Source organism: Aulonocara stuartgranti (genome assembly GCF_965226115.1).
Source record: "Aulonocara stuartgranti genome assembly, chromosome: 14".
Lineage (NCBI taxonomy): Eukaryota > Metazoa > Chordata > Actinopteri > Cichliformes > Cichlidae > Aulonocara > Aulonocara stuartgranti.
The window spans coordinates 33,710,903-33,738,731 of NC_138950.1; the positions used below are offsets into that span (position 1 = coordinate 33,710,903).

General features: G+C 43.2%; 1 protein-coding gene and 1 long non-coding RNA gene across 2 annotated transcripts; both read left to right on the forward strand.

Moving 5' to 3' along the window:
* The first annotated feature begins 721 nt into the window (after nt 1-721).
* kcne4 (potassium voltage-gated channel, Isk-related family, member 4) lies at nt 722-2,817 on the forward strand. The gene is made up of 2 exons (XM_082503234.1): nt 722-788; nt 1,351-2,817. Exons 1-2 carry the CDS (start codon nt 766-768, stop codon nt 1,913-1,915), a joined length of 588 nt encoding a protein of 195 aa, XP_082359360.1. The 5' UTR covers nt 722-765; the 3' UTR covers nt 1,916-2,817.
* A 19,508-nt stretch (nt 2,818-22,325) lies between these two features.
* Nucleotides 22,326-23,070, forward strand: LOC309687368. The gene is made up of 3 exons (XR_014270726.1): nt 22,326-22,435; nt 22,521-22,803; nt 22,895-23,070. It is a non-coding gene; the product is annotated as an uncharacterized lncRNA (long non-coding RNA).
* Nucleotides 23,071-27,829: the final 4,759 nt, after the last annotated feature.

Sequence of the window (27,829 nt, forward strand, 5' to 3'; positions counted from 1 at the left end):
CTCCTTTAACAGCTAGGACACTAAAATACTTCTGATTGTAAGACTGTCATGCTAACAGCACTGATAAACTTTTATTTGGGATGGATTTTTTGATTATTTTATTGTTACACTGATACTTCTGCTGGAGATTCAAAAGACCACTGTCAGACTAGAGTTCTCAGAATATTTGTCAGCACAGATGTGTTGGAAATGAAGTCCCTACATTATTCAAACACATCTTTAAAATTTTATCCATAGACCTCAGGCTCATTTGCAAGGAAATGGAAAACAGTTTTTGCCTCGGAATGGTCCAGAAGATTGATGGAAAAATAGAGTGGTCCGATAAGATATAGACTCTAATAGACTTTGACAGCAGAGAGTGTGAGCAGTGACTCCAGGATTAATTCACTTTTCATCAGCTGCTTCTAAACAGTTGCAGTCTATAAGTATTTTTCCATTACGCCCTCCCAGGGGCCACTTTCTCCTGGACTCTGGAGATGTGATGTAATTCTTCATAAGATCTAAAGTACTCATGAGCATGTGGTAGTTTCATAAGAATCCTCCAGAGGTGTGAAGAATATTCAGAGATGTACTTTACTTCATTTTTTTTAAACACAAGATTCTCCCTCAAGGGTTCCATATACAGAGGGCTCATCTTACAATCAGTCCCCGTCATGTGACTCACGATGACGCTCCAGGGAAAGGGTATAAATAACTTCTAACTTTTAGTAGTTCTGCCAAACTCCAGAAGAGCTGCAAGAAGACACAAGTGGTAAAAAGGTCCACATGAGACACCGCTCTTCAGTTTGGTGAGTTTACAAATCCTGACACTTTTCTTAATGTTTAGTTTGAGACTAAATCTGTTTTTGACTGCTGGTAACTTTTGCTCAACTTTAGGGAAATGCACAAAAACCTTAATTAAAATATAGTAAATGAGCAAAATGTTGAAAGCAAACAAACAAAAAACCCTTAAAACTATATTTTTAAGCAATCAGTGCATGAATAGAAGAGGGTAGCAATTAGCGTTTTCTAAATCGCCTATAGCTGTGATTGATTATCAGTCTCTCAGTGTTGGCCCCGGTTCAGACTGGCGACCTGTATCGGTACCTCGCCTCTTGCCCCAGGACACTGGAGTTAAAAAAAATAAAAGAGAGAAAAGGATAGAATTTTTTTTAACAGTTACATATGTTAAAGATGGAGATAAACTCGTGAAAGATATTTTAATTGTAAAATTTTAAAAACTATTTATGGGGGGGGGGGGGGGGGGGCACTCTTTAGAAACTTTGTCTTGTGCGTAAAACACGCGCGTATGGCGTGCGTCAAGTGTACAGAAAGTCTTATATTTATGGATGGAAATCTTTTTTTTTTTAGGTCCCCTATACAAAAGTTGCACTTAAAAATGGAGCACTCGGAAAACTCCACAGCTTCACCAAAACGCCTCGTCCTGCACGCGCAGAGCACCGGAGAAGACAAAAGCGACGGGAACGCGTACCTCTACATACTGATAGTCATGTCTTTCTACGGAGTCTTCCTCTGTGCTATAATGCTAGGCTACTTCCGCTCCAAGAGGAGGGAGAAAAGAAGGGTGAACATATTCACGCGCCTGGTGCACGAGGAGGAACAGCGGGAGTGGGGTGCACTGCCAAAGAAGCACAGCCTGAGCTGCCCCGCTGCGGCCTCGGGACTGCGCTCGATGCAGGTGTCCCTGCCTTTCTACAACAACCACGGCGGCCACTTTGGGAATCTTCATTATGAAAGCGCGCTGGCGTGCGTGCTGTGCACGGAGCAGAGCAGCATCAGTTCCCTGTGCTCCTCCGCGGACACGCGCCTCACCATAGAAGAGGAGTCCGACAGCGGCACGGCGGAGGGACCGGCGGAGGGACCGGAGGAGAGCGCGAAGCCAGGAACCGAGAACAGCGGGGATGATTCAGGCTGAACCTCCCCCATTCCAAAAGAGAAGAAACATCACCATGAGAGAAGATCAGGATGTCCTCTGACGTCTTACTATCAGAGGAGCCTTAAACAGCCCAACATCAACTACCCAAGCCACCATTATTCATGATATGAGTAAGGGACTGGGAACTGTCAAAGAAGTCTGAGTGTGAAATGTTTTAGATTTTGCTCTCAGACCACTTAGAGGGTGTCACGGCTATGAGTGAGTGCCCAGCGGCAGCATGAACCCACACACAGACACCACATTAGGCCACATATTTAAATGTATATCTGCTTTTATTTAAAACTACAAGCTGAGATTCAGATGTCATTTTACATGTTATATGTTGGAAGAACTTCCAAGTGGTGAATTCTGTTCATGTCAAACTCAGATATCCTCAATACAAGTAAATCAGAGTATTTGCTCATATATTCTATGATTTTACTGTATATTCATGATTTTTTTTTCTTCACTTTGTGGTGACGCCTCCCTGCTGGAGCTCCCCACCCTCTCTTCTGACGCCACACTGAGCTCCACTGCACTGGTTTGGGCTGATGACTCACCCTGCTGCAGGGGGATGAGTGGAAGACAGATGACTTTTCTTGTGGGGAAAATATTTTGTCTGAAACTGAACCTGGCTTCTTTCTGGCCCACCCAACCCTAAGTTTGGGGGGGGGGGGGGGGGGGGGGGGTTGTTTTGTTTTTTAAGTATACCTGGAACCCACTTGAAAAATAGTGAAAGCTCTGATGTAATTGTAGCTTTGTACACAATCTTTGAGTTAGGTTTACTTGATGACACCACTGCACTGTACATATGGTTTGCATTTGTCACACTGTAAGGCTTAATTTAAAATTGAATCTTTGTAGTGGTACAGAAAGAATAAATGCTTTTGAACCCAACACAAGCTTCAGGTCTTTTTTTCTTGCACTGTAATGATTCACCAATGGAGGGCAGTGTTGTAGTTGTTGCTCCTAACAAATAAGGATGATGGAGATGAAATGAGGAGAAATACTCACTATTTTTAGAAAGCCTTGATTAATATTAGAATAATGCAAAATAGGGCTGATAATAAGTGTATTGTTGCCTCTGAAGCTCATCTCCTTTGCACATATCCTTAGTTAAACCTCCACAGTTCTGAAAAAAACACAGCAGGGGTTATCACAGTAAACACAATTCTGCTTCTTAGTTTAAACACAGACCATGCCCAAACCTTTACCATCAGCTAACTAACAAGCCTTAATCCATTTGTTTCCTTATTTATTGTTAATATTTTTTTATTGTTGTGGGGGTTTAAGGTCATAGCAGACCACCTGAGGGATCGCAGACAGCATCTGTAGACCCATCAGCCTCCATTATCGTGTGGTGATTTGACACGGAGCACTAGCAGACAGCAGCAATGATTCACCAAGGTTTTCCTCTGAAGGGGAAAAGATGTCAAGTTTTTAGTTTGCTCTTATGTGAGTGTGTGTGTGTCTTTTTTTCCTCCACCGCATCATCAACCCTGTCCACCAGCATAACACACGCACACAAACATGGGCTATCAGCAGCGCTGCAGGCTCACAGCTGCAATGACAACTCATCACACCAACATTAGCACCAACAAAGGCCACGGGGAATACAAGTAAAGACTTTATGACGTATATGTATTGACACTGTATCAGCCCTGATAGGCCCACAAGGTGTCTGGCAAGGGTCTGGGTTTGTCTTCTTTGTTTATCTGGCATGCTCAATTTAACACCATTGTAAATACATTTCAGTGAACTGAAAGGCAGGAAGTCAGCTACACTAAATATTTGGTTTTATGGATTTATGAGTTTTTATGGTCTTCAGCCTCATCCCGGGAGATTAGACATTTAGTTCTTATCAAGAGAAGTACCCACTCCCCTGAAAGTTCTCATGTGAATCAAAGCAGACCCAATGCAAATGTCAGTGTGATCCAAGTTTATTACCAACATAAAAACTGAAACACTTGACTTCATAAGTATTCAGCACCACCAACACTGTTTAGTGAATGCTTATGCTTGGGACCTAAACATGATATTTAGACTACTGGCACAGAGCCTTGAGCTTTTGCTTTGACCTTCTTTTATAAAATCCCAACCAGTGAAGCACTCACAGAGTATCCAGTCTCAGCCTCAGAGGTCAGGAATTGTTTCAGATTTATGCTTTGGTAGTGTGGCTTTCTTTTGTTTTCTTTGTTTTAAATTATTTTTGTCTAGCACAGTAATTGGTATTTAGCCATAGCATCAGCACAAATAAAGCCCATATGGATGATTAACACTTTCAATGTCTCCTCAACATTGAACAGCTTGATTCTCATGAGAAATTTATGCTTGCTTGAGGATGTAGATATGCTTATAGCTACCTGTATTATTTACTTTATGCTAAACATACAATAACAAACATCAGGGTTTTTTTGTTTTTGGGGTTTTTAGTTTTTTTGCATTTTCACTATGTCCAAGTTAGCATGCTGACTTAGCTCTGTATGCTAACTTGGCTCAGCTCAGTTGTTAGTCTCATATTAGCATGATATTTTAGCATTTATCTCAAAGCACCACTGTGGCTTACCTCAGCAGCTAGCTTGGCTGTGTACAGTGTACTCTTTCTATCTTTTATTCACAATTTAACTGTACTTAAAGTAAGACTCTGACCCATAGCACACCTAAATTCACTTGTGCTGTCATATGGCTTCAAAAGTCTAGGCAGGCTTATTATTTAAATGACTTGACTTTAGGGTAACTCACCTGGAAAGTGGAACCTTTGGTGCATTGGAATGGTGACATGAAGACATAGGTATGGGAAAGTCTGGTGTCGGGGGTAATTAGCACAGAACATTGAGGTTTTGCAGACGTGACATGTGACCACTAAACAGTTGACATTAAGTTGTCCACTATTTTGAAGTGACAATCATAATAATGATGTAATTTCAAGGGAATAAAGCCTCAGTGACACGGACCTAGTTACTCTCTGAATCATACTGAAACTAAAAAGTGCCACACAGAATTGAAATGGAAGAGTGGCCTTGGGAGCCCAAATGCATTGCAACTTAAGAAAACACCAGCAAATAGAAAAACACTACAAAAGCACACAAAACACAGCAGAAGTAGAAAAAGCACCATGAAAGCTAACAAAATACAAAGGAAGTGATTGAGAGCTGCAGTAAACGACTAACAGCAAACGTATCTACAGTATTATATGAATAATGTGAATACAGCACACATTACCTTCCATCTTTTTTTCCCCTCACAACACTGACTAATCCTCCTCTGTAAAAGTGTGGCTCAATCCTTTGCATGTTTTGTTTTCTGCCACTTCCACAGCTGTTCCATCATGTTATTGTCTCACTTCTTCCATTTTTGTGTGTATTTGTGCAGCATTTGCTGGTGTTTTGTTAAGTTGCGTTTGGTCTCTCAGGGCCACCATAAAATTGAGGCATGTAGCCTACCTTCAACCTTTGAATTAGCAGCCAAGAATTCTCCATTTCCAGTCTGCATCATACTTTCTTAAATTGTGCTACCTCTGAGCTTGTAGTTATAGCAAGGGCTTGCAGACAACTATGAAAAAAAGAATTCTATTAAAAACTACCAACACCAACAGGTCCAGTTTGGGTTAGTCCAATTTGCGCCATTGAGGCCTGGCAGTAAACAAATGGTTACAGCTGTGTCCACACACTGTAAAATCTAAATTTAAGCCTTCTCAGTATCCAAATGAAGCCATCCAGGTCAAATAGTGGATGGCTCAGATCCTCAGAGTCATATCTCAGAGTCTCTGAGATATGACTCTTTAGGCTGTTGTAGTCAGGCCCCAGTGCCCATTCCATGCATTAACATTAAAGGGCTCTTTTCTGGTGATCAATTACCAAAAAAAGAAAAGAAACTGTATTATTATATTACTATAGACATTCCTAGTGGAGGAGTTGCTAATACGCGTTACTATCATTGTAAGCGTACGAAGGTCATCTTTTCAGAACGCAACACATTTAAATAATGCTATGAGAAGAAGAGCAAAAGTGTGATTGAGGAGCCTTTGTGCACATCTCTGTTTCTGTGTGTCTTCCTTACCTCCAGACACTCTGACACGGATGCAGACTTGTTGAAGCGTTCAAAATCGCATTTCCGACATAAACACCCACATGAATTATTGATGTACAGCCAACCCACAGCCACACATTCGACCGTTCATTTATTATCAACCAGGAAGTCAAAGAGGGTGCACTGCTGTGTCTCTGGGAAAAATATCTGCAAATTGCCTTTGTCCTATTTCACAATCTAAGACCGTCTGTGTGAGTGTGTGAGAGACATAGTGGGGCAGGAAAGCAAGAGAACAAGGGAGTGTAACAAGGGCAAGAATAAGAAGCAGATGTGATGCATGGAGCTTCTCCTGCACTGTGAAGCAGGATGTGTGTCATTAGTGTCCCCCTGTGGGAGTCGATGGTGAAGCTTGCGTCCTGCCTTAGGCCTCTTTTACACACACACATATACACATACAAACAGACACACACAAACGCACACCACCATCACTACCAACCACCAACATAGTCTCTCCCCTTTTCCATCCTTGTCCTCTTCCTTTTGTTCTCTCTTTCAGATTTCCTATAAATATAATTGGCATTAGTGTTGTAAGTGGCTGGATTAGCAGAAGTATTTGAATTGTGCTGTATGTCTGAATAAATGTTTTACATCGCCTTACAGGTAGCAGCTAATTTTTCGTGCATCAAGAGACAATGTATACTAACTAAGCCATAGGTAGTTATTAGCTGCATAAGCCCCCCCCCCCGCAACTCTTCTTAGGTCCACAGAGAGAGTGGGCTGGGGTTACTCGTAGCACCATTAAGGTGATTTCATGCAGTGCGCTGATCAGTGTGCAATGTGTCGACTGCCCAGAGAAATGCCATCCAGTCAGCAGCAGCAGACAGGAACAGCACAGTGGAGGAATGGCTGATAGCATGTGTCTGAATTGAAAAAAACTTGTTACATTTTGTATCAAGACCACATGATGAAAAACCTTTCTTGTAAACAGATTTCATCAAAGTACAGACATCAGTTGCATGTTTGTAACCTGCTGTGGGTCTGCAGTGAGTGTAAGTGCAGGTTAGATCTGTTATCCATCTGCTGAAGGTCTTGAGATAATGTAGAAACGAGGCAGAGACACAACACATCCTGGTGGAAATTTTAAAGACACTCAGTTTCGCACTTTGCTCTGCAGCTCCCTCAAATAACACGTCTAACCCAGCAGTGAGTCCTGTGTAAATGCACCTTTATCAACCCAATTTCCACCAGGAGCTGTTTTTTTTTTAGCAAAACACCTCTAAAAATAGTCACGGAAACAGCTCAAAGTTAGACAACAGCAAGGTAAAAACTAGTCAATGGAATTATTTAGAACTTGCATTTGTCAGGTCCCTCTCCGTGAATTGCTACCTTATCGTGGTGGAGGGGTTTGTGTGTTCCAGGGATCCCAGGGGCTATGTTGTCCGGGGGCTTTTTGCCCCCTGGTAGGGTCTCCCATGGCAAATTGGCCCTGAGTGAGGGACCAGACAAAGAGCGATTCAGAAGACCCTTATGAGGAAAACATCGAGGGAACAGTTTACCCAGCCCGGGATAGGGTTACCGGGGCCACGCTCTGGAGCCAAGCCTGGGGAGGGTGCCCGAGGGCGAGCGTCTGGTGGCTGGGCCTTAGTACATGGGGCCCGACCGGGCACAGCCCTAAAAGGGGACATGGGCCCATCCTCCCGCAGGTCCACCACCCGCAGGAGGCACCGTAGGGTTCGGGTGCATTGAGGGCAGCCAGAAGCGGAGGCCCTGGCAGACTGATCACCGGCTACCAAGACTGGCAATTGGGACATGCAATGTCACCTCTCTGGTGGGGAAGGAGCCTGAGTTAGTGCGTGAGGTTGAGAGGTACCGGTTAGATATAGTCGGGCTCACCTCTACGCATGGCTTGGGCTCTGGAACCAGTCTCCTGGAGAGGGGCTGGACTCTGTCTCAGTCTGGAGTTGCCCCTGGTGAGAGGCGGCGAACTGGGGTGGGTATTCTAATATCCCCTCGGCTTGCTGCCTGTACGTTGGGGTTCTTCCCGGTGGATGAGAGGGTTTGCTCCCTGCGCCTTAGGGTCAGGAAAACGGGTCCTGACTGTCATCTGCGCTTATGGGCCGAGTGGCAGTTCAGAGTACCCAGCCTTCTTAGAGTACCTGGGTGGGGTGCTGGAAGGTGCTCCACCTGGAGAGTCTGTCGTCCTACTGGGAGTTGGATCAGGTGGCAGGGGAGGACGCTGGACAGACCTGGTGCACCTAAACATGTAGTGAGGGTGTGCTGGGAAGGCCTAGAGGCCCCAGTCAGTGAGATCTTCAACGCACACCTCCGGCAGAGCTTCAACAGCATTCCGAGGGAGACTGGGGACATTGAGTCCGAATGGACCATGTTCAGCATCTCCATTGCCGAAGCTGCTGCACTGAGCTGTAGCCGCAAGGTGGTTGGTGCCTGTCGTGGTGCTTATCCCCGAACCAAATGGTGGACACCAGAGGTGAAGGGAGCCATCAGGCTGAAGAAGGAGTCCTATCGGGCTTGGTTAGCCTGTGGGACTTCGGAGGCAGCTGACAGGTACCGACAGGCCAAGCGGAATGCGGTTCGGGCAGTGGCTAAAGAAAAAACTCGGATGTGGGAGGAGTTTGGAGAGGCCATGGAAAAAGACTTTTGGACTGCCTCAAAGAGATTCTGGCAAACCGTCAGGCATCTCAGGAGGGGAAAGCGGTGCTCTACCTGCACTGTGTATAGTGCTCGCGGAACGCTGCTGACTTCGACTAAGAAAATTGTTGGGCGGTGGAAGGAATACTTCGAGGACTTCCTTAATCCCACTGACACGTCTTCCGAGGAGGAAACAGAGTCTGGGGATGAGGGGGATGACCCGCCAATTTCCGGGGGCGAGGTCACTGAGGCAGTTAAACAGCTGTGGCAGAGCCCCTGGTGTGGATGAGGTCCACCCCGAGTTCCTGAAGGCTCTGGATGTTGTAGGGCTGTCCTTGTTGACACGCCTCTACAATGTTGCGTGGAGATCAGGGGCAGTTTCCCTGGACTGGCAGACCGGGGTGGTGGTCCACATCTTTAAGAAGAGGGACCGGAGGGTGTGTTCCAACTACAGGGGGATCACACTCCTCAGCCTCCCTGGGAAAGTCTATGCCAGGGTGCTGGAAAGGAGAGTTTGTCCGTTGGTCGAACCTCAGATACAGGAGGAACAATACGGTTTTCATCCTGGTCGCGGAACACTGGACCAGCTTTTTATCCTCTCAAGGATACTTGAGGGCGCATGGGAGTTTGCCCAACCAGTCTATATGTGTTTTGTGGACTTGGAGAAGGCATTCGACCGTGTTCCTCGGGGTGTCCTGTGGGAGGTGCTACAGGAGTATGGGGTATCTGGCCCATTGCTACGGGCCATTCGATCCCTATACAACCGTTGCAAGAGCTTGGTTCTCATTGCCGGCAATAAGTCGGACTCGTTACCGGTGGGTGATGGGCTCCGCCAGGGCTGCCCTTTGTCACCAATTCTGTTCATAATTTTTATGGACAGGATTTCTAGGCGCAGCCAAGTGGCGGAGGGCTTTCACTTCGGTGGCCTCAGAATCTCATCTCTGCTTTTCGCGGATGATGTGGTTCTGTTGGCTTCATCAGGTGATGGCCTCCAGCTCGCACTGGAATGGTTTGCAACCAAGTTTGAAGCAGCGGGAATGAGGATCAGCACCTCCAAATCTGAGGCCATGGTTCTCAGCCGGAAAAGGGTGGAGTGCCCACTTCGGGTCGGGGATGAGTTCCTGCCCCAAGTGGAGAAGTTCAAGTATCTCGGGGTCTTGTTCATGAGTGATGGGAGAAGGGAGCCGGAGATCGACAGACGGATTGGTGCTGCGGCCGCAGTGATGCGGACGCTGCACAGGTTCGTCTAGGTGAAGGTAAATTGGTAAATTGAAAGCGAAGCTCTCAATTTACCGGTCGATCTACATCCCTACCCTCACCTATGGCCACGAGCTGTGGGTAGTGACCGAAAGAACGAGATCGCGGATACAAATGGCGGAAATGAACTTCCTCCGAAGGGTGGCTGGCCTCTCCCTTAGAGATAGGGTGAGAAGTTCAGCCATCCGGGAGGGGTCAGAGTAGAGCCGCTGCTCCTCCGCATCGAAAGGAGCCAGCTGAGGTGGTTCGGGCATCTGACAGGGATTCCTCCTTGGCGCCACCAGTCGATCTACATCCCTACCCTCACCTATGGCCATGAGCTGTGGGTAGTGACCGAAAGAATGAGATCGCGGATACAAATGGCGGAAATGAACTTCCTCCGAAGGGTGGCTGGCCTCTCCCTTAGAGATAGGGTGAGAAGTTCAGCCATCCGGGAGGGGTCAGAGTAGAGCCGCTGCTCTTCCGCATCGAAAGGAGCCAGCTGAGGTGGTTCGGGCATCTGACAGGGATTCCTCCTTGGCGCCTCCTGGGTGAGGTGTTCTGGGCATGTCCCACCGGGAGGAGGCCCCAGGGCAGACCCAGGACACCCTGGAGAGATTATATCTTTCGGCTGGCCTGGGAACACCTTGGTGTTCCCCCGGATAAGCTAGAGGAGGTGGCTGGGGAGAGGGAGGTCTGGGCTTCTCTGCTCAGGCTGCTGCCCCCGCGACCCTCCCCAGATAAAGCGGAAGAAAATGGATGGATGGATGGATTTGTCAGGTCATCAGAAATATGAAACTCTTTATCATGCTAGTGGTCTTTTTTATCTAGTGGAAAGCAAATCTTGTAAAAATACTGAAGGTTTAAAGCTGCTATAGTCAATGGTAGTATATTAACAAAGGATCAAATTATTGTATATAGTGTGAAAAGTGCCCACAACCTTGAACCCACAGAGAACAAACACCTTTCTTAAATGTTTAAAGTGAGAACAGAGTGTACCACATGATCAAATATTCCCTTTGGAATATTTGATCATGTGGATGCTGGAGTAAAATATTGAGCTGGCATCCATCAGAGTCCCAATTACAATACTCTTTATGTTACTGATGCTCTCTTATGAATATGAATAGGAAGCTAATTTGCAACATATTCATATAAAGCAACTTTGTAAAGTTATATAGATTAGTGCTGAATTTAAAACTTATTGTTCTGCCCACTAATGTTTTTCTGGCGATAAAGAAATTCTCACATCCTAAAATTTTTTCTATTATCTGCCTGTCAAGGGTAGACATTTGTTCAAACACAAGTAAGAGAAATGAGACAACTGCAGACCGACTCAGAGTGTAATTAGAAAACGTGCGCACGGGTGAATGTCTCTGAGAAGACAAAACACACCGAGCACAGGCTCGCTTGCTTTATTTATAAGGCAAAAATGGGTTACATAGTACTTCCTCTTTTAACTGTCAGGGAAGAGGTTAAACATTAAATCAACTTATCTGATCTTTCACACACTGGGATAAGAATACAGAAGTATATCATGCTTTATCTGACATCACAGACACTGAAGGAAAAGAATGCATCATTATATCATGCTGTCAAACATCTCAGACACTGAGGTAAGGAATGCATCAGTTTTCCTTTAACAATAGACTTGGTTAGGTGATTCTTCAACAATAGGCTTGTTTATGTGAAAATATATGAACACACAAAATATAAGGCATACTTGGTTAGAATATAAGGCACACTTGATTATATTGTATTATAGAGATTTGGTTATAATGTATAATGTAGAAAATCTCTAACACTGCCGCTTTTGAGGGATTAACCAGAACAATCTTCATGGATCTTTTGCTGTGTGCATGCCCAATCTTTTCTAGGTCAATAAGATGGAGAAAATTATAACACAAATCCAAAGCAATTACTTGAGCCATGCTGAGAGTTAGTCAGAAAATCACTCTGAGAGTTAACTTTGCTTTAGATGTCTAACAGAGTACTCACAGCTTAATGATGGACTGATATTTTTGTGTACTTATAGTCTACAGGTGCATAATCTAAAGCTGCTGACCTTCCTTTTTTCACCTCACGAGGATGTCAGGCGTCGGAGCTCTGTCTCCTTACGTGGCATTTCAGTATGCCACTCTAATCCACACTGTATGAACTGTTCTCACAGCCTCTTGCAGACTAATAACACGAGGATGGAAATGTACTCAGATTCTTCTGATGAACCACAACTTTCTTTGGAGTTCTTGTATTGATTCTGACCTTTTGATCTTTATCTCAGAGACCATTAGTGCCTAATCTTAGAAAGCTTCTCAGCATATTGCCTTGTGTTTTGAAGTTATTCTCCTGGGCAGACCGTAATAATACTATCTTTCTCACAGTCACTAAACCAGTGAGCTCTCAGGTCATACTGAGAGGTGTTCTTCTGTAGTGTTTCCAGCAGCACAGTAAAAATAATTGTTTGTGTGCTAACTTCCTTCTCTTTTAGTTCTTGTAAACGGGCTCTTATCCACTGAAAGTACTCACACACCTGTCAGCTCACTCAAAAGAGAAAGCTAATAAGTGTGAGTGTTGTGTGATTTTGCATGTTAAATGTGTTTCTTTCTCTCAGACTGTGGATAGTCATGTTTTCCTTTTGACAAACATTAGTCTGGAGTCAACCTTTTATCTAATAAGTGTTACTATGGAAACCTAAGCCAAAAGGCTAATTTGCATCTGTCTTCCTGGTCTGGAGGGACACCGGTACTAGTCAAGAATGAGAAGAGACTGTAAAGTACAAAATAAATGAAAACACAGCTAATCAAGCCTGTTAATGACAATTATTTTCATAATACAGAGTTTGTATATTCATTCAGTATATTAAGCTGGAAGAGAATCAGTGTCCATGCCATTGTAGACTTGGGCCATCAATAAACACCAATCAGGCTTAACATTATGAGCACTGACAGGTGAAGTGAATAGCACTCCATGAAGGTACCTGTTAGCAGTGTTGGGGAGTAACGGAATACATGTACCAGCGTTACGTATTTAAAATACAAAATATGAGTAACTGTTAGAATACAGTTACTTTGTTGAAAACAATGGATTAAACGGCGATCTTTTCCTATTTTATATGTTAGGCTATCCCCTCTCTAATTTTTGTAAATCCACGCATTCTCCCAAACACAAACAAAACACGAAATAATAGGCACTAATGTATAGGGATGGGTCTCGTTTAGGTTTTATCCGATACCGGTGCCAAACCGGTACTTTTGAAACGGTGCTGGTGCTTAAAGAATGGAGAACACCAACTTTGTCCAAAAACCTCTCATGTTTAGCTGTTTTTTTGTAAAAAGATAACAATGTTAGCCTTTTCTGCAGCTATAGGGCATATATGATATCACTCTTGGCTGGAAGCAGTGCTTAAACAATGAAAAAAAAAAAACACAAACTTTGTCCAAAAACCTCTCATGTTTAACTGTTTTCCACTTTTTCTTTGGTCATTTTAGCCTTTTTGGCCAGGGTGAAGGGAGTATCTGCCATCAAACAAGAAGACAGCCGCATGTAGCTATGATGATGTTTGCTAGTTCACCTTACATGCATTAATGTAATAACGTGGTTAGCCTACTCAACGTATATTACACACGAACAACATTAAGCTACTCACGCAGAGAAGAACAGCTGCTGCTGCCATCATCATCCGTCATCATTTCTGCTACACTGGCAGGGCTAGGGGCCAGGACTCTATTCTTCGGGTTTTTGGGGGATGTTGCTCCAGGTCCGATAACAGTAGATGTGCACGGAGTGAGGTCTCGCAGCAAGCTATCAAATATGGCGCATTTCTCGGCTTTTAAAAAAAACGCTATGCGTCGTCAGGTGTTTCATCGGATTTGAGGTGTTACCTCCTTGACAGTATCACAGTATCAGCTTAAAGCACTTGTTGCAGGCTGCTGAGTTTGCATATTTTGAAAATGTTTGACCGGTCCATTTGACCGGTCCTCCTTCGGCATTTTTAATCTGTAGCTCTGCTCTAAAAGAACGTACGTACCTGGACCCGCCTACTATCCTCGGAAACGTAAAATGATTGGCTAGAATCTAAAGTGTATCACAGCTCAGGAGAAAAAAGCACCGAAATAAAGCACCGAAATGTGCGCTGCTTTTCGGTCTGGTTACTACCGTTTATGTCAGAACCGATACCGGTACCCATCCCTACTAATGTAAGTGTACTGTTAATGTTGGTGGCATCAGTTACACAATGGACCCAAAGCCAGCACAACAGAGCCAACAGTGCACGGGCAGGAATGCATTTCTTACTTGGAAATTCCGACACCATTTCATATTTAAAGAAGAAAGGGATTGGCATAATGTAACCACTCAATGCAAACTCTGTTTGCTAGCAACCAAGCTGCTCATAGCGTCAGAAGGCTCCACCTCCAACCTAAAGAAACATCTGGAACTAAGTTATTTTTAAAAAAAACTAATGTTAGTCTACGGCAACTACCTTGTGATAGTTGTGGTAGCTACCTGGGTTATGTGCCACTTCAGAATCTTGGATGTACTATTGCTGTGTGATTTATTACGATTGCTGAAGGCTACTCGCCACCAAGCTAGCATTGTTACAACCTGCTTGCTGCAAATAATCATGTGCACTTCTGAAAGCAGTCTATGAACTAACCTCAGCTAATACCAGCTAAAAAATTTAGCTCTGTGGCAAGTAGTCTTCAGTAATAGTAATAAATCACACAGCAATAGTACATTCATGTAGTTGTAAAAAGCATGGCAGTATAATAAGTAATCCAAAGTATTCAGAATATGTTACTCACATTGAGTAACTTAACGTAATATGTTACAAACTACATTTTGGGGCATGTATTCTGTAATCTGTAGTGGAATACATTTTAAAAGTAACCTTCCAAACACTGCCTGTTAGTGGGTGGGATATATCAGGGAGCAAGTCAACATTTGGTCCTAAGAGTTGATGTTAGAAGCAGACAAATGGGCAAGCGTTAGGATTTGAGGGAGTTTGACATGGCTTAAAATTAAGGACTAGCTGCTTTGATTGAAAGAAGAACCACAGTAAGCTGTATCCAATCAGTGTCATGGTCCCAGGACTTCTGAACTGATGTTTTGAGTTTTGACATTCTGTTCATTTGTATTCTTAAGATCCCTAGGTTTTCTGTTCAGTATTGGTAATTGGATTTTCCCCTCGTGTTGTCGTCTGTGTCTCCCTCTGTGTGACCGTGCATATAGTGATTTAAGTTATTGTGCTTTGCTTCCACTCCTTGTGTCCCGTGTTTTCCTCTTTACATCGTTTTCTCTCTCTCTGCCTCTCTCGGCTGTCTCTGTGCACTTTCTGTGTTATGTATAAGGTCAGCGTCTTGGCATCAGCATTTTCAGTTTCGTGTCCTCCCCGCTCTGTCGTGTGTAATTGTCCTCAACTGTGTTCTGTGTGCTTCCACTTCCCTCGTTACCTTCTGTGTATTTATGTCAGCGTCCCCCTCTGTTCTGTGTCTTGTCGTCCCTCATGGTTCTGTGCGTTTTCTGGTGTCTCCCCTGTGGCTTAGCTTCTCCCAGTTCAGTTTTGTATGGCTCTTTGTGTTCCTGTTAATAAAGACCTGCCTTTTGAGTTTTTCCCCCTGTGTCTTGAGCCATGCGTTTGGGTCCTCTCTTGCCTACACACAGCCGCTCCTTGACAATCAGTATTCTTGTAGAGTGACTGCACTGGACCTCCTGGTGTGTTTTTAAATTTGTGAAAATTTCTAATGGAATTATCTGACTTTGTGTGAGGTATAGACGTCCAAGAAGTTTGTGTTTTCTGATTAAAATGCTACTATTTTATCATATTCAGCACTAATGACCAGGCTTCTCTGTGTGTGCAAAACTCTCATACAGCTTGTTAACGATACTAGCTAGCATTTGCTAATAAATTAGCATAACGTCCTCTCGACCAAATATGTCTGCTTCTGGTTAAATTAAAAAACACACAAACAAATAAATAAGTGAAGCCAAAACAATAATATTAATATCAAGGCATCAAAATATGGAGGCCAGAAAGAAATGGGTGATCTCACTGTGGCTACTTCCATCTTTTATATACAGTCTATTGGGACAACCTATTATTAATCTATATCCAGGCATAAATGTAAAAGACTGAAGTCTTGTCCAACCTCAAAGAAGATCCTGGGTTCAAATCCACTGGCTGGGCACAGTTGCCTCCATATACAGTGGGGCAAAAAAGTATTTGGTCAGCCACCGATTGTGCAAGTTCCCCCACTTAAAATGATGACAGAGGTCAGTAATTTGCACCAGAGGTACACTTCAACTGTGAGAGACAGAATGTGAAAAAAAATCCATGAATCCACATGGTAGGATTTGCAAAGAATTTATTCGTAAATTAGGGTGGAAAATAAGTATTTGGTCACCTCAAACAAGGAAAATCTCTGGCTCTCACAGACCTGTAACGTCTTCTGTAAGAAGCTTTTCTGTCCCCCACTCGTTACCTGTATGAATGGCACCTGTTTGAACTCATCATCTGTATAAAAGACACCTGTCCACAGCCTCAAACAGTCAGACTCCAAACTCCGCCATGGCCAAGACCAAAGAGCTTTCGAAGGACACCAGGAAAAGTATTGTAGACCTGCACCAGACTGGGAAGAGTGAATCTACAATAGGCAAGCAGCTTGGTGTGAAAAAATCAACTGTGGGAGCAATCATCAGAAAATGGAAGACATACAAGACCACTGATAATCTCCCTCGATCTGGGGCTCCACGCAAGATCTCATCCCGTGGGGTCAGAATGATCATGAGAACGGTGAGCAAAGATCCCAGAACCACATGGGGGGACCTGGTGAATGACCTGCAGAGAGCTGGGACCAAAGTAACAAAGGTCACCATCAGTAACACACTACAACGGCAGGGAATCAAATCCCGCAGTGCCAGACGTGTTCCGCTGCTGAAGCCAGTGCATGTCCAGGCCCGTCTGAAGTTTGCCAGAGAGCACATGGATGATACAGCAGAGGATTGGGAGAATGTCATGTGGTCAGATGAAACCAAAGTAGAACTTTTTGGTATAAACTCAACTCGTCGTGTTTGGAGGAAGAAGAATACTGAGTTGCATCCCAAGAACACCATACCTACTGTGAAGCATGGGGGTGGAAACATCATGCTATGGGGCTGTTTTTCTGCCAAGGGGACAGGACGACTGATCTGTGTCAAGGACAGAATGAATGGGGCCATGTATCGTGAGATTTTGAGCCAAAACCTCCTTCCATCAGTGAGAACTTTGAAGATGAAACGAGGCTGGGTCTTCCAACATGACAATGATCCAAAACACACCGCCCGGGCAACAAAGGAGTGGCTCCGTAAGAAGCATTTGAAAGTCCTGGAGTGGCCTAGCCAGTCTCCAGACCTCAACCCCATAGAAAATCTGTGGTGGGAGTTGAAAGTCAGTGTTGCTCGGCGACAGCCCCAAAACATCACTGCTCTCGAGAAGATCTGCATAGAGGAATGGGCCAAAATACCAGCTACTGTGTGTGCAAACCTGGTAAAGACCAATAGTAAACGTTTGACCTCTGTTATTGCCAACAAAGGTTATGTTACAAAGTATTGAGTTGTATTTTTGTTATTGACCAAATACTTATTTTCCACCCTGATTTACGAATAAATTCTTTACAAATCCTACCATGTGGATTCATGGATTTTTTTTTTCACATTCTGTCTCTCACAGTTGAAGTGTACCTCTGGTGCAAATTACTGACCTCTGTCATCATTTTAGGTGGGGGAACTTGCACAATCGGTGGCTGACTAAATACTTTTTTGCCCCACTGTACTCTGGCTTCCTCCCACAGTCCAAAGACATGCAGGTTAACTGGTGATTCCATAATGGCTGTAAATGTTAGTCTAAATGGCTGTCTATCTCTGTGTGTTAACCCTTGGCCGACTGGTGACCTGTCCAGGGTGTAGCTTGCCTTTTGCTTTGTGAGAGCTAGGATAGGCTTCAGTCCCAGCACAACCTGGGACTGGATAAGTGGAAGAAGATTTGTGGTCTCTCCTAAAGAAAACAAATACAGCAGAAATATGTAATGTCTCCCTCAGACCATGTCACCCAGTGCACAAGCTGTTACTCTTCTAAAAGAGCCTGACTCATGTAAAAGTCTGGGGGTGTACGGACATAGTCACACGTGACACATCGAGCCAGGCGCAGTGAAGTCCTTACCCAGTTCTGAAAATACTTGGTCACGGCTTTGTTAGTGCTGTGTGTATGAAGCTTCATTAAGTCAGTGGGAGGTGTTGCGCCTTCCTGCCAGTTTTGCCTGGATCACTACTAATGAGCACAGTCATGGTTCACTGACAAGGTGTAGAAAAGATACATTTTGCTTTATTTTTCAAAAGTGGCTCCATGTAATCGCACACTGCAGACTGCCTCAAACAGCAGCGGCAGAAGAAGTTGCTTTCTGCTGGCTGTTTAAACACACCTGTCTAATAAGAGGCAAATTAAGGCACTATTGTTATATATGCAGTCAAAGAGCTAGCCCCTATAGGCTTGTTACCGTGACAACCACACACCAATGCCAGTATCTCCATTATTATCTTCTTGAAAGCTGTGCTCCGTCACAACTGCTTGTGAGCTTGTTACTGCCTGTTTTGGTGTGTCTCCACTAAAACCAAGAGTCAGAGGACTTTACTGCAGTGGATACTGTGCTGATAGCATACAGCATGGGGGAGCTCTGATGCCTCTCAGAGGCTTTTAAATGACATGTTACCCGTATTTGAGGTGTCTAGTATGAGGCAGATCATTGTGTACTAACTGCCATATGGTGTAAGTAATTATAAGCAACAGTTTCCATCTGCATGGGTGCAGAATGTAATAAAGCCATGTGTTCATGTGGGAGCATCTTGAGTGATGCACATAATAACTACATATTATTTCATCATCTCGTAATTAGCATTTTATTATCCAAAAATGGGACGCCACTGCCAACCACTCCAGTAAGAATTAAATATTAAATATTAAATATTAAAACTGGAGACGGTCTTAAGTTACTGTATGAGTGCTAATTAGAGCATCAGTATCAAAAAGAAACTTTCTGTGTGGTTCAGTCCAGTTGAATTTTCACACAATCCGACTGGATTCAGAAGCATTTAAACATCCAAATCACACTTAAAAAGTACAAAGCAACTGAGACACTTTAAATTTGGGGGAAAAAAATCTAAATGCTTAAAAGTTATTTCACTGGAGATCACAGCAAAAGAGAATCGAGGTGGTTTTTCTTTGTCTTGCCATCTGATTGTGGATTCAGCCGAGCACTGTCACCTGCTGATAAAAGTTTGCTCCATGTTTCGACTAGCACAGTTTTGGGTTCACCCACAGTGGCACATTAGTGAACTGTTATGTTGTTTGTTTTGTTTTTTGCCCAGTGGTATTCCGGCACTTTAATTTTCTCCTTGTAAAATATTCTGTAAGTATTTAGCTGTCTTCTCTGGATCATTATCCCGTTGAAAGACCCACTCCCATTGCTTTAATAATCTTTTGGCTGATTTCTTTAAATTTGCATCCAAATTCTCTTGGACATAATTCTTTCCCCTCTGGCAGGACTTTCTACCATCAGATCCATGTAGGCTGAATTTGGACCCATCTGAAAAAATGTATCTCTTAAACTCACTGTCTGTTAACTAATTTAATCCTAGATATGTTTTTATTTTTTTCTTTGAGCTTGTGAATGGCTTTCACACTCCCTCTGTACACGTTCTTACTGGTCGGAGAAGTGTGATCTCTAGAGCTGTTTCTGGCCTGTTTTTCTTGATGTTACTCACAATTATGTGGCCCAATCTGCTGCTGGTCTCTCGGCCTGTGTGCCTTCTGTTCTCTGCTATTAGCCCTCGGTTTTTAACTTGATGGAAGGTTTTTATTACTTTGCTATTTATAGTAGCATCTAGCCAGCTGCAAGATGATTTACATCTAATCTATAACATCCATCCATCCATCCATCCATCCATCCATTCGCTTCCGCTTATCCTTTTCAGGGTCGCGGGGGGCGCTGGAGCCTATCCCAGCTGTCATAGGGCGAGAGGCGGGGTACGCCCTGGACAGGTCGCCAGTCTGTCACAGGGCCAACACACAGGGACAGACAACCATTCGCACTCACATTCATTCACACCTAGTGGCAATTTGGATTATCCAATTAACCTATCCCCACAAGCTGCATGTCTATAACATCTATAACATCAGTTATCAAAAATACTCTTATGTGATTCTGTCCAAATACTATTTTGTTGCCAGTAGTTACAATAGTTTAAAAAAAAAACTGAGTTACTACACTAACTCCCATAATTTTCAGCTGTATTGAGAGATCTTCATCATCAAAACAAAAAACACGCTCAGTAGCTCATCCATTCCACTTTCACATGGGCTTGAAGCCCAATCTTGAAAGCTTGTCATTGATTGCATGTGGTTGCTGTATGTGGGGATCTTTTGTTCTAGCCTTTTGATCTCTGCTCTGGTGAATGTCCTCTATGGTTCCAGTTTCCTATCATAAGAATTTTAGCCCTGTTTGGCTGGAGGCTTAATTCCCAGTTAATCCTGTGTGTGGTAAGTGTCACTGTAAGCACTAAAGGGAAACTTCCTTAAGTAGAGATTTTTTTAAAAGGAAGCAAAAATAGTTCAAACTAAAACAGAAGCAGCAGAGGCAAGCATGTCTTGACTTTTAATATGTGCAAAGCTCAAAAAACACAGCATCCTGCAGTTTTTTAATCTCTCTGCTAGAAAGTAAATGCTCATGTTTTTCTTTTTTTCATACTCTATGCCTGTAGTTTCACGAGTTCAGCTTTCAGCTAAAAATGTGCCAACATGACATTATTAGCTTCAGTTCCTTTATTTGGCTCCTGCTTGAAGCATATATGTGATTAATCACAGGATTGTTGTCCTTAAAGGTTACTCCTACTCTTTGCAGTATGTAGGAGTAAGTCTGAGAAATAGGATTTGTTCCTCAATTTTAGCAAAAGAGTAATTCTTTAATTTCAACAGTTTGTTGTTCCAATTTCAGCAAGAACTACCAGACTCACAAACAAGGAAAGCAGAGACTTAGCTCAGGGCTTTCACTGAAACAAAAAAACAAAACAGAAATAAATTAAAAAGTTTCTTGTAGGATGGGTGTGAGGAGGTCAGAGGTAAGTGGAGTGGGCAGGCGAGGTGTGTTTCCAAGGAGGATGGTTTCCTAAGGCAAGGCCAGCTAGAACATCAAGATGACTATAGTAAACGGGTAAGCAGATGCAGGTAACTACTGGGAAAAATCGAGGACGCAAGGAACATGAGTGAAAATCATTGTGCTGTTAGCACAAGACCTCAGAGAGAAAACCAAAGGGCCAGGGAGACACACCCACACACCGAAACAAACAAGAGATAAGTCAAACATTTCCCTGTGGCCTGACAGTCGTGGTAGCTTGCTGCGTGCTGCATCGACACTGTTGTTGCAAGCAGAAATGAGCTGACAGGCCTCCCAAAACCATGGATAACACTTGACGGATGATCTGATATCGTCGTGTTGGTGTTGTTCCTGGAACAACATAGTAAATATTGTTCCAGGATCAACATTGCAAGTGACCAATCACATTGTTGTGACGTTATTCTTTGGCACGCCAAGCCATTTGTCCATTTATGAAATTCCAATGTTGCAAGGACAATATCAATTCTGCTTAGCGTTTATTAAAGGGTTAGGGTTAGGTGCAACACTTGACTATCTTAACTCATATGGCAATCTCTTTGACACACAGGTTCACAGGCTAACGACAGACCTGGATGAATGGATGCAGACCCACTCTCTGCTTCTCTGCAGGTAAACTTCCCTCTAATCAACAAGATGGTTCATTAGAGGGAAGGTTAAGAGCAAGAACAGGAGGAGAGAATACTAAAGAAAAAAGGCAGACAAATGCTCCTACAGTTTTTTCTGAATGCTTAAACCCTAACTGTGATTCCTGTAGCACAATTTCTAAAACTATTCAGACTTATAGCAAAACCACTCACTGAGTTTGCAAAACTAAAAGCACAAAAACTGCTTTGCACTCAGTTTGCAATTTTGTAACACACACTTTGCAAAACTGTAGGCACAATTCACTGCACAACACCCAATTATCAAATTTCCAACACACTCCTAGCAAAAGTATACACATGTATGGCTATCATTAACACTAATTTGCCAACTGTCTGGCACACTTTCACATGTGAAAACTGTTTTAGATAATTAGTCCACTTTGCAATCAGCCTAAGCACTATAAACAGGCCACAGGTAAGCTGTCTATGTGGAGTACAATGGAAGGAGCAGTAAGAGTGAGAAGAGTGAGAATCAGAGGAGGCCGAGGGAGAGGACGTGGAGGTGAAGAAGTTGGAGGAAGAGGACGTGGAGGTGAAGAAGTTGGAGGAAGAGGACGTGGAGGAGCAAGAAGAGGACGAGGAGGGGAAAGAGGAAGGGTAAGAAGAGTAAGAAACAGAATAACTGATGACACCAGAGCTACAGTAGTGGACCATGTCATCAACCATGGGATGACCCTGAGGGAAGCTGGCCAACGTGTTCAGCCTAAACTGAGCCGCTACACTGTGGCAAGCATCATTAGGACATTTCGAAATGAGAATCGGTAAGTACTTTGTAGCACTGCCATACTCTAATGGGAAACACAACAGTACCATACATGCAAAAATACTGAAATTGTTACTTTACAGAATTGCTAGACGTCCAGATGTTGGGGGCAGAGGCAGAATGTTCACTCCAGAGCAAGAGACCCATATAGTGAACATGGTGATTGCCAATAATGCAATAAGACTGCGTGAAATACAGCAGCGCATAATGGATGATGACACCATCTTTCAAAATATACACAGTGCAAGCATTTCTACACTAAGTCGTGTACTTGCGCGCCACAGAATAAGAATGAAGCAAATTTACAGAGTTCCCTTCGAGAGAAACACAGAACGTGTAAAGCAACTGCGATATGACTATGTGCAGGTAAGCTAGTGTCATTGGTTCTGAATTTGGAAGTGCATACTGTAGTGCTGTGCATGGGCCTGATGTGTTGCATTTGTTTTGTCTTGTCCAGAGAGTGATGGAACTAGAAGCAGATGCAATGGGACATGAGCTACTTTTTGTAGATGAGGCCGGTTTTAACCTCAGTAAAACCAGGAGACGTGGCAGGAACATTATTGGACACCGTGCCATCATCAATGTCCCAGGACAACGTGGTGGTAACATAACCATGTGTGCAGCTATAAGCCAAAATGGTGTTGTTCACCATCATGCAACCATAGGACAATGTTAGTTTCCATAGGGCTGTTTTGGTCCGCAACTGGTTTACAGACCACCCATCCTTCATGGCACTCAACCTCCCTCCATACTCTCCATTCTTAAATCCCATCGAGGAGTTCTTCTCTGCCTGGCGCTGGAAAGTGTACGACCATCATCCTCATCAACAGGTAGCCCTTTTACAGGCAATGGAGGAGGCATGTGGAGATATTGACCAGGCATCATGTCAGGCCTGGATACGGCATTCAAGGAGATATTTTCCCCGGTGCCTTGGACTGGAGGATATCGCATGCGATGTGGACGAAATTTTGTGGCCGGACCCAGAAAGACGACATGATATAGGCTGATTGTCTTTTTTTTTCCCTTTTTTTTGTGAAATTCATATTTTGTGTTCTGACTTTGTCTTGGTTTTGATGAGTGTGAATAAACACCAATACTTGAAGTTTGGATCCTTGTATGTTTACATGACACTATGGCAAAAGTGTGACCTCAAATTGACATCTGTACACAGAGAAAGCAAAAGCCAGATGTGTTTTGTATTCATACCATCAGTGTGCAGTTGGCGCATGTGCTTAGTAGATGATGGCTTGTGTGTACTGTTTGATACGAAAACACCATTTTTACGAAGGTGTGAACAGTTACAGTTTTTTTTTACAGCCGCTAGGACACATTTCTCAATACTTAGGTCACTTTTGCAAAACTCTTCACACAATTGTACTAACTGACCTTCAGCTTGGCAAAGCAGTTCATTTCACATTCAAAATGCACTACAACTACCAAAACACTTTATTCAGGTCTCAAATAAACTCATTCTTCCAGAACACTAGCAAAGGTTGACAGCCGACAAACACACTTTGTCACCCACAAAACAATGACCTAAAAAACATTAACAACATGTAGCATTACACAGTGTTTTCTTGTGTAAAACAAGGACACATCTGTTTATAATTTCAATATATGTTACTGGAATGAATCAGACATCATGCAGAATTCGTTACAGTTTTTTCTGATTGCTTAAGCACATTTTTTGTAACTATTTGCTAATTTTGCAAAACTCTTCACACAAATAAGAAAACCTGTCACCCAATCATCAAAACATTGTAGTTCTCTTGCAAAAGCAAACACAGCTAGATTAACTCTTCACACCTTCGTAAAAATGGTGTTTCCATATCAAACAGTACACACAAGCCATCATCTACTAAGCACACAATGCGCCAACTGCACACTGATGGTATGAATACAAAACACATCTGGCTTTTGCTTTCTCTGTGCACAAGGTAGGCTATGTCAGTTTGAGCTCATACTTCTGTCATAGATCCATAAGCATAGAGGGATCCAAACTTCAAGTACTGGTGTTTATTCAAACACATCAAAACAAACACAAGTGTTTATTTCCAAGTATAGGATTATTTGCAATCGCCATAATGACTATATGGGTTACTTGGTCTGCAGTGAACATGCTTCCTCTGCCCCCAGCATCTGGTCATCTAGCAATTCTGTAAAGTAACAATTTCAGTATTTTTACATCAATGGTATTGGTGTGTTTCTCATTGGCATATGGCAGTGCTACAAATCTTTGTGCGAAGTGACTGTACTAACCGATTCTCAAAATGTCCTTATGATGCTTGCTACAGTGTAGCGGCTCGAGTTAGGCTGAACCCGTTGGCCAGCTTCCCTCAGGGTCATTCCACGGTTGATTACATGGTCCACTATTGTAGCTCTGATGTCATCAGCAATTCTATTTCTTACTCTTCCTACCCTTCCTATCCCCCCTCCTCATCTTCCTCTCCCCCCTCCTCGTCTTCCTCTTGCTCCTCCTTGTCCTTGTCGTCCTCTTCATCCTACTTCTTCACCTCCACGTCCTCTTCCTCGGCCTCCTCTACTTCTCACTCTTTCTGCTCCCTCCATTGTACTCCGCACACACAGCTTACCTGTATTATAGTGCTTAGGCTGATTGCAAAGTGAACTAATTATCTAAAAAAGTTTTCACATGTGAAAGTGTGCCAGACAGTTGGCAAATTAGTGTTAATGATAGCCATACATGTGTATACTTTTGCTAGGAGTGTGTTGGAAATTTGATAATTGAGTGTTGTGCAGTGAATTGTGCCTACAGTTTTGCAAAGTGTGTGTTACAAAATTGCAAACTGAGTGCAAAGCAGTTTTTGTGCTTTTAGTTTTGCAAACTCAGTGAGTGGTTTTGCTATAAGTCTGAATAGTTTTAGGAATTGTGCTACAGGAATCACAGTTAGGGTTTAAGCATTCAGAAAAAACTGTAATATTTGTTTATGTATTTTTATTTTTTTGCACTAAGTAATCCCAAAATGCAAGAATTTGTATACACACCATCCACTGATACACATACAATAGTAATGCTAATCTACTCGGTCTTCTCCATTTGGCCACAGGTTCTCATCCACATCACATCTTATGTCATCTAGGGCAATACACCTAGGAAAGAATCTTCTGGCATGCCTGATCCATCCCTGGCAATCTTCTGCTGATATCGCCAGGCATCCAGCATTCATTGCATCCAGGAGGGACATTTGATCATGTGGATGATGGTCGTAAACCTTCCACCGCCATGAGGAAAAGAATTCCTCTATGGGGTTGAGGAATGGAGAGTGAGGTGGGAGGAAAAGAAACTCCATTCTGGGATGGGCTGCAAACCACTCGGTGACTGCACGGGAGTGATGAAATGCCACATTGTCCCATACAATTATAAATGTTGGCTGATTCCTTCTCTCCGCATCCCTTTCCTCACCTAGCACAACCCTTCCATAGAGATCATGCAGGAACGCAAGGAGCCGTTCAGTGTTGTATGGCCCAATTAGTGGTCTGTGTAACAGCAGTCCATCAGTGGATATTGCTGCGCACATTGTGATGTTGGCACCCCCTCTGGCCCGGGACATTCACTGTAGCTCTCTTCCCAATCACATTCCTCCCTCGTCGCCGTGCTTTGGCCAAGTTGAAACCTGCCTCATCCACAAAGATGAAAATGTGGTGCGTTTGCCTGCCTTCAATCTCCATGACTCTCTAACATAAATCCACAAGGCAATATAAGCTGTTACAGTAGTAAATTTGTAAAAGTTGTCTTTGTGTGTGTTTGGTTTTGTTCAAAAACAGATCTGTATTTTATTGTGATCTTACCTGGACATACTGGTTCCTGAGTTGCTTGACATGTTCAGAGTTCCTCTCAAAAGGCACAGTGTACAACTGTTTCATCCTGACCTGATGTTTTTTCAGGACTCTAGAAATTGTTGTTATGCTTACACTGTGAATATTTGCGAAAGTAACGTTGTCTGCCAAGACTCTGTGTCTAATTTCAGTGAGTTTTATCCCATTGTTTCTGATGACCATATCAACAATGGCAGTTTCCTGCACATCAGTGAACATCTGTCCTCTCCCTCCTGTGTGAGGTAACCGTTGAGTCCCAAGCAGAAATGCAACAACAATTACACAAAAGCTTATTTACTTCTGAAATGTGCAAATGCCCCTGCAGAATACAAGTTACCTGTTGGTTTGCCGGAAAACTCTAACAATAGATGCCACTGTAGAACGTTGCAGATTTGGCTGCACTCTCTGACCAGCCTCTCTCATTGAGTGACCATGATTTACTACATGATCAATTACAGTAGCTCTGATCTCATCTGAGACTACAGCTCTTGATCTTCCTCTTATTCTTCTTCCACCACGCATACGTATTCCTCGCCCCCTCCCAGCCACTCTTCTTCCTCCTTCAGCCACTTCTCCATTTCTGGCTGGGTCCATGTTTACATCACAAAACAAACCTATTCAGCAGTTGTCTCCTTTTGTAATGAAATTGAAGGAGTAACACCTGTGTAGATGTTCATCTACAATGAGAATCAGCTGTGGCTGGTTAAACTGCATTTTTAGATTTAAAATATGTTTCAATAAAATATTGCTGTTGAATTTTGCTGTCTTATTCAGTTTTGCATTATGTTATTGGTTTGACCATAAGTTAAACAGTTTTGAAAACAGTATGTAAGTTGTTGAAATCTCCCAATTCTTTGAATCTTTGGGCTGAAGGAAGGACAATACTCGGTGTATAAATGCTCAATCAACAATCATTTATTTCCATACAATTCAACAGTCAGAGCATTACAACGTCCGGACGGGAGAGATGCTACCAGAGGGTCAGGCACATGTCTCAAAATGGTGACGGGTTGCTCAGCTTTTTACAGTCTCTAGTGGCCCCCAGCTAGTCGTAAAAGCCAAAACATCACATTCTTTCTCTGTTACAGCGCCTAAGTTATGACCTCGGCTCTCTCTCTGCTCTTCACCAAAGGAATGTGGTCTGTTTCTTCTATTATCTGGACAAGGTCCTCTGCACACAACATTCTCTTCATGATTCAGCAGTATGAAATGTCAAGAAACTGTAATACATTCAACAGTGTCGAGCAGAGGTGTGGACTCGAGTCACATGACTTGGACTCGAGTCAGACTCGAGTCATTAATTTTATGACTTTAGACTTGACTTGAAAAAATGTTCTAAGACTTGTGACTTGACTTGGACTTTTACACCAATGACTTGGGACTTGAATTGGACTTGAACCGGTTTACTTGAAAAGACTTGATATTTTACCCCAAATATAAAATTTAACATGCATATTATATAGAGATTGAAAATGTGACGTCATTCACGGGTAGAACCGCAAAGGATTCTGGGAACTCGTGGCAAGCGGTACTAGCGCACGCAGGCTTTCAATTAAAA